Below are 13,250 nucleotides of genomic sequence, written 5' to 3'. Positions count from 1 at the left end.
CTGTCGCCCCGGCTGGAGTGCAGTGGGGAGATCTGGGCTCACTGCAAGCTCCGCCTCCCGGGTTCATGCCATTCTCCTGCCTCAGCCTCCCGAGTAGCTGGGACTACAGGCCCCATCACCACGCCCGGCTAATTTTTTGTATTTTTAGTAGAGATGGGGTTTCACTGTGTTAGCCAGGATGGTCTCGATCTCCTCACCTCGTGATCCATCTGCCTCGGCCTCCCAAAGTGTTGGGATTACAGGCGTGAGCCACCGAGCCCAGCAGACTTAAAATTTCTTAAAAGCAAGGAGCTTGTTTAATTTTTCACATTATTGTGTACAGGGTATTGGCTCCATACATAGCACTTAGTAAGTTCTCAATAAATCTCAATCTATCTTTTTTTCTTAAAAAGTGGAGTTTAAAAATTCAGATCTTGCTAAATGAAATTAGATTAAAAATCTCAAAGTAAGAAAAGTAGGGGAATTATTTATAAGTTATTTGTTACAAATTTCTGCCTTTACTACATTTTGTCAGAGAATGAGGTTTGTATATGCTAATCCTTTATAATGTGCTAAAATTAGACCTGTAATATGGTCAATTTCTATAAATGTTCTATTTGTGCTTGAAAAAACAAAAAGAAAAGTAGGGGAGGATGTCCAAATGTCTACTCAAGAAATAAATAGCACTTATCAAACCCGGGGTACAGGTTTTCCTCTTTTCTCCTTATTTCACCCACAGAAATATGATCAAGGGTGTTGATGAATTTGAAGGTTTATTCTGTTTCTTTCTGAGAAATTGGTACTTTCGTTAAAACAACTGAATCATGTAATTAGCAGACACTAAACTATTGCCATGAATATTACTTTAAATTGAAGTCATTTAAAAAACAGACTTGGAAATGGCTTTTCCATGCATGCAGATTTTTGTGGTAATAAAACCCACACAGGAGATGTGACAATGGGAAAACAGAATCTGCAAGTTATTTTTGAAAATGTTGATTGGCAGAGAAAGGGACAGTTCCTTTGTAGGAGGGTGGAGGTAGAACTTTCCCAGTGAGAAGAAAAATCAAGTAGGGTATAAACAACTGTCTTGGGAGGTGGGTGATGCTACTTTATGAAGCGGAGATCTCCTGGAAGGAGTTTACCTTTGTGAGCACGGAAATAAAATCCAGTGATGAGGAAATCTCAGAAGCGTCTGCATAGTCCTTGATGATGCCAAAGAGACTGTTCACAAAACCAAGGCTTGTCTAGGGACAGAGAGAAAGAAAGCAAAAGTAGGCACACACCCAGGGTTAAGGAATAAACATTTGTTGAACTTTGAGTATCATTCTTACACGTTTCCCATTTCAAATTTATCTCCTAGCAAAATTCAAAGATTTATTTCCTCCACTCTCCAATACATATTTTCTTATAAGTATTTCTTATAAATAAATTCCTGTTGTTATCTCTCTTCCTTTCAAGAGGAAAAATATTATTTGTTTATAATGTATGTGAGAAGAGGACATTCAGTTGAAAATAAACATTTATGAAGATGATGGAGATCTTAGGAACGTGTTTACTTTTTAAAATAGCCATGGAAAAATGACAAATAAAGGGTAACTAATATCTACAATTTATGGGAAAGGCATCAACGGGTATTTCAACTTCTTTCTTATTAACCTGAAGTCCTGAGTGGGAATGGAATATGGAGATGTATTATGGAATACGAGGCATAAGAACAGACCAAGGATGAATTTTCGTGATTCTCTAGTGAATATTAAAACATGACTACTAAAATCTTCCTGCTTGGCTCACCTGAGTTAACTCCTCCAGGTTTGCAAAAAGTCTCCATAAATCCACATCTAGGAGATATTCATGAGTTTGCAGATATTTTAGTGTATTCATAAAGATCTTTGAAATAAAAAACATATGCACATTAATTTCTGTTTTTTAATTTTGAAACATGCCTTTTGCAAGAATATTAAACATAACCCTCCTGGGTATAACTTTACAAAACAATGGAGAAATCAGCACTCTCAAGGTTTAAATGCTATACTCAAGACAAATGATCACATTTAAGCTTCATAGAACATATTGGAAATGAGCTTTTCAGTATGAAAGTTGTGGTTGCTTAAGTCAATTCTAACAACATTCCTGTTGAATAGAATCTGTCCAAATGGGCTTCCTCTGCTTCTAGTGCCAAAGAAATCCCAAAGGTTCTCTTCTTGCCAACACTACTAACTTGAAAGCAAAACGATATTCATGGTGTGTTCTCATATGCTCTCTCTTCTGCAAAAGACCCAAATATGCTTTACTTTCAGGGAATTAAAAGTAGAGATTTAGTGAGTTAATCTCTGATAACTGGTAAAATGTTTCAGCTCGTTTAGAGGCATTAAACATGGATGAAAACATTAAGGGAGTTTTTATGTTATTTTTACTTAATTTGATGATTTCACAAACTGGAGAACTACACAGCAAGTCAAAAAATAAAAATAAAAAAAAAGAAGTACAATCCTCACTTACAGATAGCTTGCCCTTCATTCTATAATCTGAAGAGACAGCAGTTTATTGGAAAAGAAATACTTTGTATACATAAGACGGCAAGTATTCAAAGGGACAAAAAGACAAATTACTTAAAGAATTTTAGGGGTTAAAAGACTGGGCTTTAGATAGATAACCTTCTCCAATTCCCATTCCTGTATTATTTCATTAGTGTAGTGAGTGGTTCTTGAACTTGCGTCAGAATCACCTGGCAGCCTTGTTACACCAGAACTTGCTGGACCCCACCCTCATCTGTGATGGGGTCTGAGAACGTGCATTTCCAACAAGTCCCCAAGGGATTCTGATGCTGCTGGTCTAGAGGCCACCTGTCGAGAACCACTTAGACCTTTTAAAATCCATGGAGTATTGGTTGTTTGGAAATCTGTCAATATCCAAGCATTTAAAACATGATTGTAAGAAACAGAACTCATTACTACAGATAGACTGGGACAATTTGGAAGAAATACTACTATTGTTATAAGATTCTTTGCTTTACAGAAATTTTGCTATTTAAAAAAAAATGCTGACTCCTCCAATGTATTTATTAAATGAGTTACAAATTTTTAACTCATAAGCGCTTTTGGAAAACATATTGATTGTGTCAAAGGAAGGTACATATATACTTTAAATACACTGAGGTATTTGACAGTGAGCTTAAATTGGCTTTTTCTTAAACAGGAAATGTTATTTTGAAAAGCTTGGACAGTTTACAGTGGGACAGAAAGTTCTGTGCTGTTTCTTAGGACAAGGAAGGTGGCATAGCTCAGGGGCTTAGTTCTCTGCAGTGAACATTTATCATTACCACCCTCTGCAATACTCCTCTTCCCTAAAAACAGCCTGGTTTTCACCCCAGTGTCTACTCTTCCCCAGGCGGCACATGTGCCATGTGGCAAGCTGATCTCACTCCCGAGGTTGGGTCTTGACTGCCTTAAACCAATTGGCACATTCCTTCCTTACGGAGCTAGTGGATTTGGCTCACGGGTGGGCACGTGATCTAAGCCAGTCCAATCAGATTAAATCTCAAGACTTTTGCTATGAATGCTGAGAAGATCTCTCTCTCTCTCTTTCTCTCTCTCTCTCTCTCTCTCTCTCTCTCTCTCTCTCTCTCTCTTTCTCTCTGGCCATGAGCTCAAGGATAGCAACCATGCTGTGACTACAAGAGAAGCCAGCCATAGGATGTGGCTAATGCCATGGAAGGCAGGGTGAGAGATGGAAAGAAATGTTTTTTGTTTTGTTTTGTTTTGAGCCCCTTGATCAAACATGTCTTGAATTCTCTCCCACCTCTGAACTTGGCAGTCACAAGCACTAACAAAATACTGTATTATAAGCTAGTTTTCTATTACATGCTCTTGTAAGCATCCTAACTGATATTGTCTCTAAATTTCAATTTTCTCCTAGAGTGTCTTTGTGGTTTACATTTTGCTAAGTTAAGGATTTAGCACTGTGATTGACAAAAAATATTACTTACAGAAAATAACTGACGTTTGTATAGCACTTGATAGATTTCAAAGAAAACTAATTTGATCATCATAATGGTCTTATGAGATAGCCAGAGACGGTACTGTCATTTCTCTTTTATAGCTCAGGACAGGGACTGTCAAACTATGCAGCCTGTGAGCTTAATTTGGCCTGCCACCTGTTTTTGTAAATGATGTTTTCTGGGTGACACAGTCATGCACATTCCTGTAGACTGCTTTTGCACTGCAATGGCAGAGTTAAGTGGTTGCAACAAAAACTATATAGCCTGAAAAGCCCAAAATATTTACTATCTGCACCTTTGCAGAAAAGATTTGTCAACCCCTGGTTTAGGATATGAAGGACTACACTTTCCTAAGGTCACAAGGCAAATCAGAGGCAGAGCCAGGGCTTGAACTTAGGTCTGCCAGCACAGTGCCTTTTAGCTGTGTAAGACAGTCATCAGGATGCAAAAGTACTGTAGTCAGAGGCAACCTTGGGAGCTGTGTGGCCCACCCTCCCCTGTGGTCCTGGGAGGAAGCTGCTCTATGGTTCTCTTCCTTGCTCTATTGTTATTCTAGAAAAAATTCTCTGTTCTGAGCCTCACCAGAGCATAGCTGCAGCGGTGTGTAACCACACGGGTGCTATTTACATAGCAGACATCATGAATATACCATGTAATTAAACAGTACTAAATTGCATGTGTATGGTAGCCCCTGAAATCTGCAATGGTGGCCCTGCAGTTGATAAAAAGCATTCACCTGGCACTGTTCACGAGGGAGCAAGAGCTCCAAGAAAGGAAGCCAAGGAAAGATGGAATGGACTGCCTGAGAAGGGTGTGAGCTCCCTGGCTCAGGAGTGTGCAAACTGGTGAGACAAGGCAGAAGAGATTCATTCAACATCGGATGAGACACTGGACTAGTTCACTAAGAAGATCTTATCCAATGTTAAAGTATAAAAAGACAGTAGAGTAATAGGTAAACAAAAATAAATGACAAATAAAAATTTTCACGATCCCCTGAAAGAGGGAGAAAAGAAAACCTCACCTCGCCTTCCTTTCCCTCTCTTTTCCTTCCCTCCTTCCTTCCTTCCTCCCTCACTCCCTCCTTCCTTCCCTTCCTCTCCCTTCCTCTCTCTTTCTTTTCCTTCCTTCCTTCCTTCCTTCCTTCCTTCCTTCCTTCCTTCCTTCCTTCCTTCCTTCCTTCCTTCCTTCCTCCCTTCCTTCCTTTCTCTCTCTCTTTCCTTTCTTTCTCTTTCTTCTCTCTCTCTCTTTTATTTCTTTCAGAAGAGGAAAACAAGTGCCCAAATAAACAAATTTTCCATCTACTACAAAATTAAGCCTGGCATTACCATCTTAAGAACTAATAAATGGTCCAAAAAATAGGTGCATTCACTTGTGAAAAGTTCCCACACGGCCTCTTGCTGCTTTCTCAAGTCTAATTGATTGGTCAGGAGTTTGTGATGCGTTTCCATGACTTCATCCCAGGTCTTATCCTGTACATGAGGAAAAAAGAGAGAACAAAACATTTCCACCTCAGTGGATTGACCTGTTGGCTATTTGCTTTGGCTTGCAGTTCCAAAGGGCCAAGCAACCCCTGGAATCATGATTTCCTGCTTCAGGCCCTGGACATCCCTCTTGACAGTGACTCCCCAAGTGACCGAAGCCATCGCTTTCTCTGTGGGGCTCTGGGATGCCAATTCCTCCTAATACACAGCATGAAATGCACAATGTGCATTATTTCTAGTTTAAGATTCAAATCAATTCAGACTGATGATGCTTTGAATTAAGCTTGAGAATATCATGTGTCTTTTTCAGTTTATTGACATAAAAAACTCAAAGAACCCCAAACCCAGGACTGGGAAGTCTGATTCCAGGTTCCACTGGCAAAACTTATTGAAATTAACTACTGAAGAAGCATGAAGTGAGAGTTTTAAAGCTCAGGGAGACCTTTAGAAATCGTCTTATCAAAAACAACTTAACGTTTCCAATGAGGAAATTCAGGTCCAGAGAGATGAAGAGTAGTAACAACCACTTTTAACATTTGCAGAGGCTTTCTGGCCTATGAAGTGCTCTCACATTTGTTACCTTCTTTAAGATAAAATGGCTTTCCCCAGCTTTCAGTGTGTTTGAGGAGAGCAGGCCCTGTTCAGTCCTGGGTTCCTCTCTTGCATTTTGCTCTTACTGTAAACAAGACCGCAATCTGGCAGCTTAAAACACTGACCTTCCCCTCCCCTCCCCACCAAAAAACAAAAAGAAAAAGCCATGCCCCCCAGGAAACAGTTGGAAAGATACCTTTAGACTGTAGAAGTCGTAGCCCCTGAAGTTGGTAATTTTCACAGAGGACAGGCAGTTTTCCAGATCGGATGTGTGCTTGTGTTTGTCTTTGCCCTGCTTAAAGATGGTTAGAAATAGGATTTTCAAACATGGATTCTTTAATGACACGACTTCGGTAGCCTTGGTATCTTTCATTCATTCCCTAACATTCATGATAAGAGATGACATATTTTGTCTTTAAGCAGTTTCAAAGCCACTTCTGAGCTCTAGTAGGAGCCACAGAACCACAGAATGTCAGACCTGAGGGACACAGGCCCGTGAGAATACCTTGTCCAAACCTCTCATTTTACACGTTAAAAAAAATCCTAGGCACAGAATGGTCATACAGCAAACAGTCTTATCATGCCTACCTTTGGGGTGACATAGCCTTTACAGTTTTAACTTTTCCAAACTCTGGACCCTAAGATTTAATTAACATCAGAAGGTACCTCAGACATATTGGTTCAACCCTTATTTTAGCAGATGACAAAATAAAGCCCAGTGTTAAAGCAACTTGTCCCAAACAATAATTCTCTGCTACAGAATACCAGAACATGCTGGAAACTGTACTTTCCTTAGAATGGAATCACCCACTTAACTTTTGTTGTAGTCATTTTTTCTTAATAATATTTGTTTAAAAAATCTGATTGCTAAGAAAATATATGTTTATTGTAGAAAACTTGAGAAACAAACAACAACAAAAAAACCCATGAAATGTGTCTTCACCCTCACATACCCATTGGAAATATCATATTCTGATCACATTAATAATTAATTTTTAAATGGTACAATGTATCATATTCACACATCCTTTTGCAACTTGCTTTTTAAACTTATATTGTGAGCATTTTCTTTTCGGTTCATTCACTATTCTATTACAACATCATGAATTGCCCACTTAAAGAGTTCATTTTACCAACCAAAGCAAGAAGAAGCTATCAAATAACAATGTGCAAGGCTTTTAAAAGTCAGCTTGGCTGCATTTCAAATGAATGCTTATGACAAACAATTTTTCTACTTGTTCTGTTGCCTCAGGGTGTGTGATATTGGCATGGATCTAAACAGTTTGGTGAAAGTTAATCGATGTTGTTTTCATGAGCAAGAAAGGCACAGGATATCTACCGTTGCAGGTAGGGGGCTCCCTGTGCATCTGAAAAGAGACCCTGTCATAGTTTCAGAATGTGCTAATGGGTTGTGGCTGGTTTCTCTGGTAGGGTTATGGCACTGAAAAAGGAAACTTATTGTAGACTCATTAGCCTCCACAGCAGCAAAGGAATCTTGGAACCAGTTAAAGACCTCCTACTGCAATTGGGACATATGCCTTTTGTTGATGTCTGAAACCATAGCGACTGCATGTTGTGGAAATAAAAAATCAGCAGCCAGTTGGAAAAGAAAGAGGCTGAGACAATGGAAGGAGCATTGGAGCTGTGGGAAAGTGGGCGCCAGCCCCGTGTTTTGAAGGGCACTCACCATGGCTTTCTATGGGTTTGACCAGCCTCCTGGCCAAATGTCTGGGTGGGTATTCCAGTGAGGAGAGAGGAGACGGTTCTCCCAGTGGTCTCATTAACTCTTGAAAATGACACGCCCATTTAGTACCTTCTTGCCTCCATTGTGGTAGCAGTGGTTAGGAGAGGCAATGAAAAGCATGTGAAGGTTACTTGAGAGAACACACAGGGTAGAGAAAAGTGAGATGCCAAGGTTAATTCTGGAGTCTCAAACTTAGTAACTAAGAGGTAGGTGGCATGAAGATGTGCAGTAGTCACTGGTGACATGGAACTGGAGCAAAATTGAAGGTTAAGACTGAATATACACATTTTTGGAGTGATTGACAAATCAATGAGAACAGGTAAGATCTATGAGAGCTCTAACGAGAGAATGGATGGAGGAGCTTCCAGGTCTGGTGATGGGGACTCCTACAGTTGAAGGAGCAGGGCCACATCAGGGCTAGAACAGACTCAAAGCCAGACTTCCTGGAATGCTGGATGCTCCATAGCTTATGAGCTGTGTGTCCTCAGGCAAACTAGTCGACCTCTCTGAATCAATTTCCCCATTTTCAAAATGAGAAGTAATAATGTTAGCTACCTTGTTGGATTGTTGTAGAATTTATGAGTTCACATGTGTTAACTGACATGCATAAACAAGAATACAGGTAAACAGTAACAGTGCCTGGTAATGTGCTAAACATTATAGATGTGTTCGCTTTTATTACTAATATTATACTGATGGGAAGAAAGGAAGGAGGAAAGGAAGGAAGAAAGGAGGAAAAGGAAAAATCTGTAATAGATTGGAAAAACACATCACAACACAGAAGTGTGTTTGTTATATTGATGTGGATTACCATTTATAGAGACACGAATTACGTGATTAATAAGGATAAGAGGATAAAGGAAACGATGTTAATTTTAAGAAAACAAGATATTGTGTTCTTGTGAAAGTGAAGCTTCTAGAAATGACTTTCTCTTCATTGCTGAAAACATTTGCTGAGAACGTCCACCAATTATTCTTCCTTTGTGTATCTCCCTCATTGCCTCCCTCCCTCCAACACAGTGCAAACCATTTAGCATGTTTTCCCCCACCACCCACAGTTTACTTGTCAGTCCCATCTTCTCAATTGTGAGCTGATAATGGGCATCTTGGCATCTTAGATATCTGTCCCAGTACTTGGCACAGTTGTTCAACACATGTGTGGAGAACAAGTTGCTTCTTTGTGGGGGAAAAGAATGGATCAATCCCAACAACTTGTAAGAGTGCCCTTCCTTAGCCAAGTTCTTCCCTTCCGAAAGCATATTCTATCTCTCAGGCAGCCCTCAGAGCTTCCCTGTCCTGCATAAGCCCTCGGGAGGGCTCGGGGGAGATGCCCCTTCTCCTGAGATCTCAGATGTGATTGGTGACCAGCTCTGCCTCTGTTTATTCGAGGAAAGAGCTCAGGAGGGGCTGCGTCATAAGCCTTGTCTCAGACCTGTCAGAAACGCAGACAAAGCATGTCTCTAAATGACTGATGAGCAACAGCCCTGGTGGCAATAGTGTTACAATTTTACTAACAATTTACGATTTGCAGCTCATAATGTTTAGAGTATGTTCCATATAAACGTTTTACTTTTGGGAAAAAACGTGAAAGTCAATCATATACTTGGCTATGAGAATAAGTAGTTTTCCAAACTGTAATTAAAGATACTACTACTAGTGATACGGCTGAGTGTCTGCGTGTGCCTGGCTCTGGGGTAGGCTCCACATGCATTATAAGGCATTCATTACAACCACCCTGTGAGGCTGGCACTGGTCTTCTGTCTTTTACAGGGAAGATCTGAGCTGAGGGAGAGTAATCCATTTGGCCAAGGTCATAGGGCAGTAGGGGAAGGAGCTAGAATTGGAACTTCACAGGACTTTTTGTTTAGTGATGGGACTTAAAAAATAGCAAGGTGTGTGTGTCATAGAACCACTGCAGATGTCAGCAACTGATGCCAAAGTGATTGGCAAGGCCATGTGGGCAGATTTTTAACAGAATGAGGCATAGTAACAGTCCATAAGGCCCTGCTGCTGCTGCTGGTTGTGGTGTGTAAGTCATGCAACTAGTACTGCTGGGAGAACACAAATCAGTCCCTTTCCTCCCCCTAGAAAACAGGAGGAGTCCGGTTGTCATCATGAGCATTCCCTCCCTCTTCCCACAGCATGCCAGAAGGAATGGCTTGACTGTGGCCACCCTTGTCCTAGGCAGTAAAGTCTCAGGGACCACTGATTGAGATGGATAACTCATCAATTATTGATGGAACCAAGAATGAATTCAAACCCACTAGGATTAATCCAGTTGGCTTTCCCAGAAATAGAAGTGTATTTGCGGAATCTGTTTCTGTAAGATCTCATTCATTTTTCAATGTTCCCAATATACATGGCACTAACTGCAAACTGGGGCATACATTTGTGCAAGTTTGCTTCATCGAGTGAGCTGCTTTCTAAGCAGCAAGCTATAAATGTAGTGTTGTAAAGCATCACTATATTAGGATTGCTTTGTGTGTTTTTTTTTTTCAGAGCTAATTAACCACTGGCAATTAGCACTGTTTCGCTGCACAAATTGGCAACCCTTGGCATGTTCCATAGCCAATACTACGGATGTGATGATATCATTTATATTTCACGTGCCATCTGCCTTTATGCAAAGATAAAGCAGAATGAAGAGGCTCTTCAGCCATTTCTTACTTTCTTAGCTACAGGAAGCTTAATTAAAACAAAAATGGCAATTTGCAACACTTACCACTCCTCTTTTGGAGAAAGGCCATCTTGGCTTTTTGGATTCTGGGTGAAATTAAAGATAATATATTATTACAAGTACTTAGAGTTACTAGTGACAGATCATTGCAGTGCTTTACAAAACCTGCTTTTTGAAAATTAGCCATACAGAATTCATCCTGCTTTAATTATCTTTCTCTTGAGAATGCACAAAATGAATATTTATATTTTTACAGACGAGTGAATGAAGCAATGTTGCAACCTAAAAGTTGGTGTTCTGTTGCTGCCTTAAGGTGGTATTGTCCTGTTTCTTTACTGGTGTATTATTTAAACTCCTTTTCCTCATCGCTTGGGGAGAAATCTGTAAACTGTACTATAAGATGTTGAGTAATTTATTTAAGGCAGGGAACCATAGCACTTTGGAGCTAAAAGGACAGGCCCTTTATTTTCACACTGTCTTACCAGAACCCTCCCACCACATGCAAACTTCAGCACCCTGAGCAAATGGGAGACTTGGAAACTGCCTTCACTCATAATCCCCAGATGTGGTTGAAGGAAGGCTCCCAAAATAGAGAACATTAAAACATCACCAATTTTTATGTTGGGGCTTCTTGCTTCTGGCCATCAACTAGGAGTTGCTTCGACTTGAGAAAGAAGCCGTTATTCAATCCCTCATTCTTTTGAAGACCAGGAAGGAAAGAGATTCGATTGGGTTCTAGCCTTTTGAATTTTATGCTGTTTGCATAAAGTTGTAATGCTACCTAGCAAAAGCTGAAAATTGTCTCTTAGGTGTGGGTGGCATGTTCTGACCATACGGTATACGAACTGGATGTCTTATACGTCCATCTCTCTTTCTATCAGGTCCCCCAGGACAGTGTGTGTAATAATTCAATCAAAGGGAAGCAATGATCTGAGCAGCATTAACTGCAAAGGATGTGCTTAAGGCACCTTCCCACAGTAACCTTGGGAGGCACCTGCCCAACAGATTATCCTCGCATTCATTTTGACCACCTTATTGATCTTCATTAAAGGGAGATTAGGTGGACTCTCCCTTAGGCACAAATCAGCTTCACCACACTTAGCTATCCCATGCCTGGTGGTAAATTACTACATCCAATTTGAACTGCAATAATTGGGGTCCCTGATCCTTGGCCAATTTCTCTCCTGTGCTTTTCTAGCTTTGGAGCCTTGGGAAAGCTTTGTGAGTATTCAGAAGATTCATGAGTCTTTATTGAATCCACAATCTTTCATTATCTGTCTTAAATATACAATTTTGCTAAACCAGAATCTTTATTTCAACTATATCTGCACGTGACTCATATGCACAGCAAAGCGTGAGCAGCACTGCGGTAGCCCACTGACTTGAGAACATGAGGCCTCTATTCTAAACTCCTGAGAAGAGGGCAGAGGGGTATAGAGAGGATACTGCTTATCTTATGCTGTGAGGTATCTATCATGATGCTAGGCACACACAAAAATAACAGCTAGTGAGATGTAGAAGCAGCAATGACCTTGTTCCTTAGTATGTGGTTCTCAAACTGTAGCTGGCATCAGAATCACCTGTAGAGCGTGTTAAAAAAGACTGCTGGCTGGGCGCGGTAGTTCGAGCCTGTAATCCCAGCACCTTGGGAAGCCAAGGCGAATGGATTACCTAAGGTCAGGAGTTCGAGACCAGCCTGACCAACATGTTGAAACCTCGTCTGTCCTAAAAATACAAAAACGTTAGCCAGGTGTGGTGGTGGCCACAGAGGAGACTCTGTCTCAAACAACCACCACCACTACCACCACCACAACAAACAAAATGGACGAACAGACTGCTGGACACCACCCCCAGAGTTTCTGATTCAGAAGGTCTTGGGGATGGGGAGCCTGGAATCTGCATTTCTAACAACTTCTCAGGTGAGGGCGAAGCTGCTGGTCCAGGACAGACTTTGGGAACCACTGTTCTAGTTAACTAATTGAGAGCATTCTAAAGCCTCTTAAAATGTACTAACCTCTGTTAAGGCCACATTGTGTTTAGAACTAGCTTGGATTTCTAGGGGCATGTCCTCAAGCAGATCACTTAACCCCTCTTGGTTTGTTCACTTGGATTACTGTATCACATAAGACAGTAAGTAGATGTGAAAGGGTCTGTAAAAATAAAGAGCTGTAAACATGTTATGATTTACTCACTGGTGGCCCTGGGCTTCACATACAGGAGACTGCAGCTGCCCATACCATAGATGACAGATGATGACAGATGCAGTCTGGTAGAGAGGGCACTGGACTCACACTCAGGAGCCTTGATTCCATTTCTCTGCACAAACCAGCTGACCCCATGACTAGGCCACTTCTCCTTTCTGGGTCTCACTCACACATATGTGAATGAGGGATGACCTGCTGGTTTTCAAACTCTTTTGTCAGGTGTCCGAGGCTCCTGGGATACCTTGGAGATGAGTCTTTCGGGCTCATCCCAGCTGCAAGCATTGCAGCTTCACCTGGATTTGTTTTATACATTGGATTTCCAAGTAAGGATTCTTTTGTAAAAAGGACTCTGCTAAGAACCAAACCAGTTTAAAAACCACCAGCATGGATAATCCTTAAGTCTCCTCTTAGCTCTCAAAGGCTTTGATTTACCTATCCCAAGAATCTTGAAGAAAACACCCTGAAGATCCTCATTGTTCTTTTATTTCACAAATGAGATGAAGATGCATCTTTATCCCTAAAGCTGCCTCTCTATCAGACACTCATCTGCCACCGCCACCTCTGCCTTCCCATG

General features: G+C 40.8%; 1 protein-coding gene across 2 annotated transcripts in view; it reads right to left on the bottom strand.

Moving 5' to 3' along the window:
* PLEKHG7 (pleckstrin homology and RhoGEF domain containing G7) overlaps nucleotides 1-13,250 on the bottom strand; it is a 56,781-nt gene that overhangs the window by 35,932 nt on the left and 7,599 nt on the right. The window contains exons 3-7 of one of the 2 annotated variants that reach the window (XM_030938811.1): nucleotides 10,518-10,558; nucleotides 6,248-6,346; nucleotides 5,305-5,448; nucleotides 1,774-1,869; nucleotides 1,125-1,226 (exon numbers count right to left, since the gene is read on the bottom strand). In XM_030938811.1, the coding sequence (XP_030794671.1) occupies nucleotides 1,125-1,226; nucleotides 1,774-1,869; nucleotides 5,305-5,448; nucleotides 6,248-6,346; nucleotides 10,518-10,558 (482 nt within the window). The remainder of the gene's footprint in view (nucleotides 1-1,124; nucleotides 1,227-1,773; nucleotides 1,870-5,304; nucleotides 5,449-6,247; nucleotides 6,347-10,517; nucleotides 10,559-13,250) is intronic. The other variant, XM_010383935.2, reaches the window with a different exon arrangement.

Source organism: Rhinopithecus roxellana, chromosome 10 (assembly GCF_007565055.1).
Source record: "Rhinopithecus roxellana isolate Shanxi Qingling chromosome 10, ASM756505v1, whole genome shotgun sequence".
Lineage (NCBI taxonomy): Eukaryota > Metazoa > Chordata > Mammalia > Primates > Cercopithecidae > Rhinopithecus > Rhinopithecus roxellana.
This window is presented reverse-complemented; position numbering and strand designations above follow the sequence as displayed.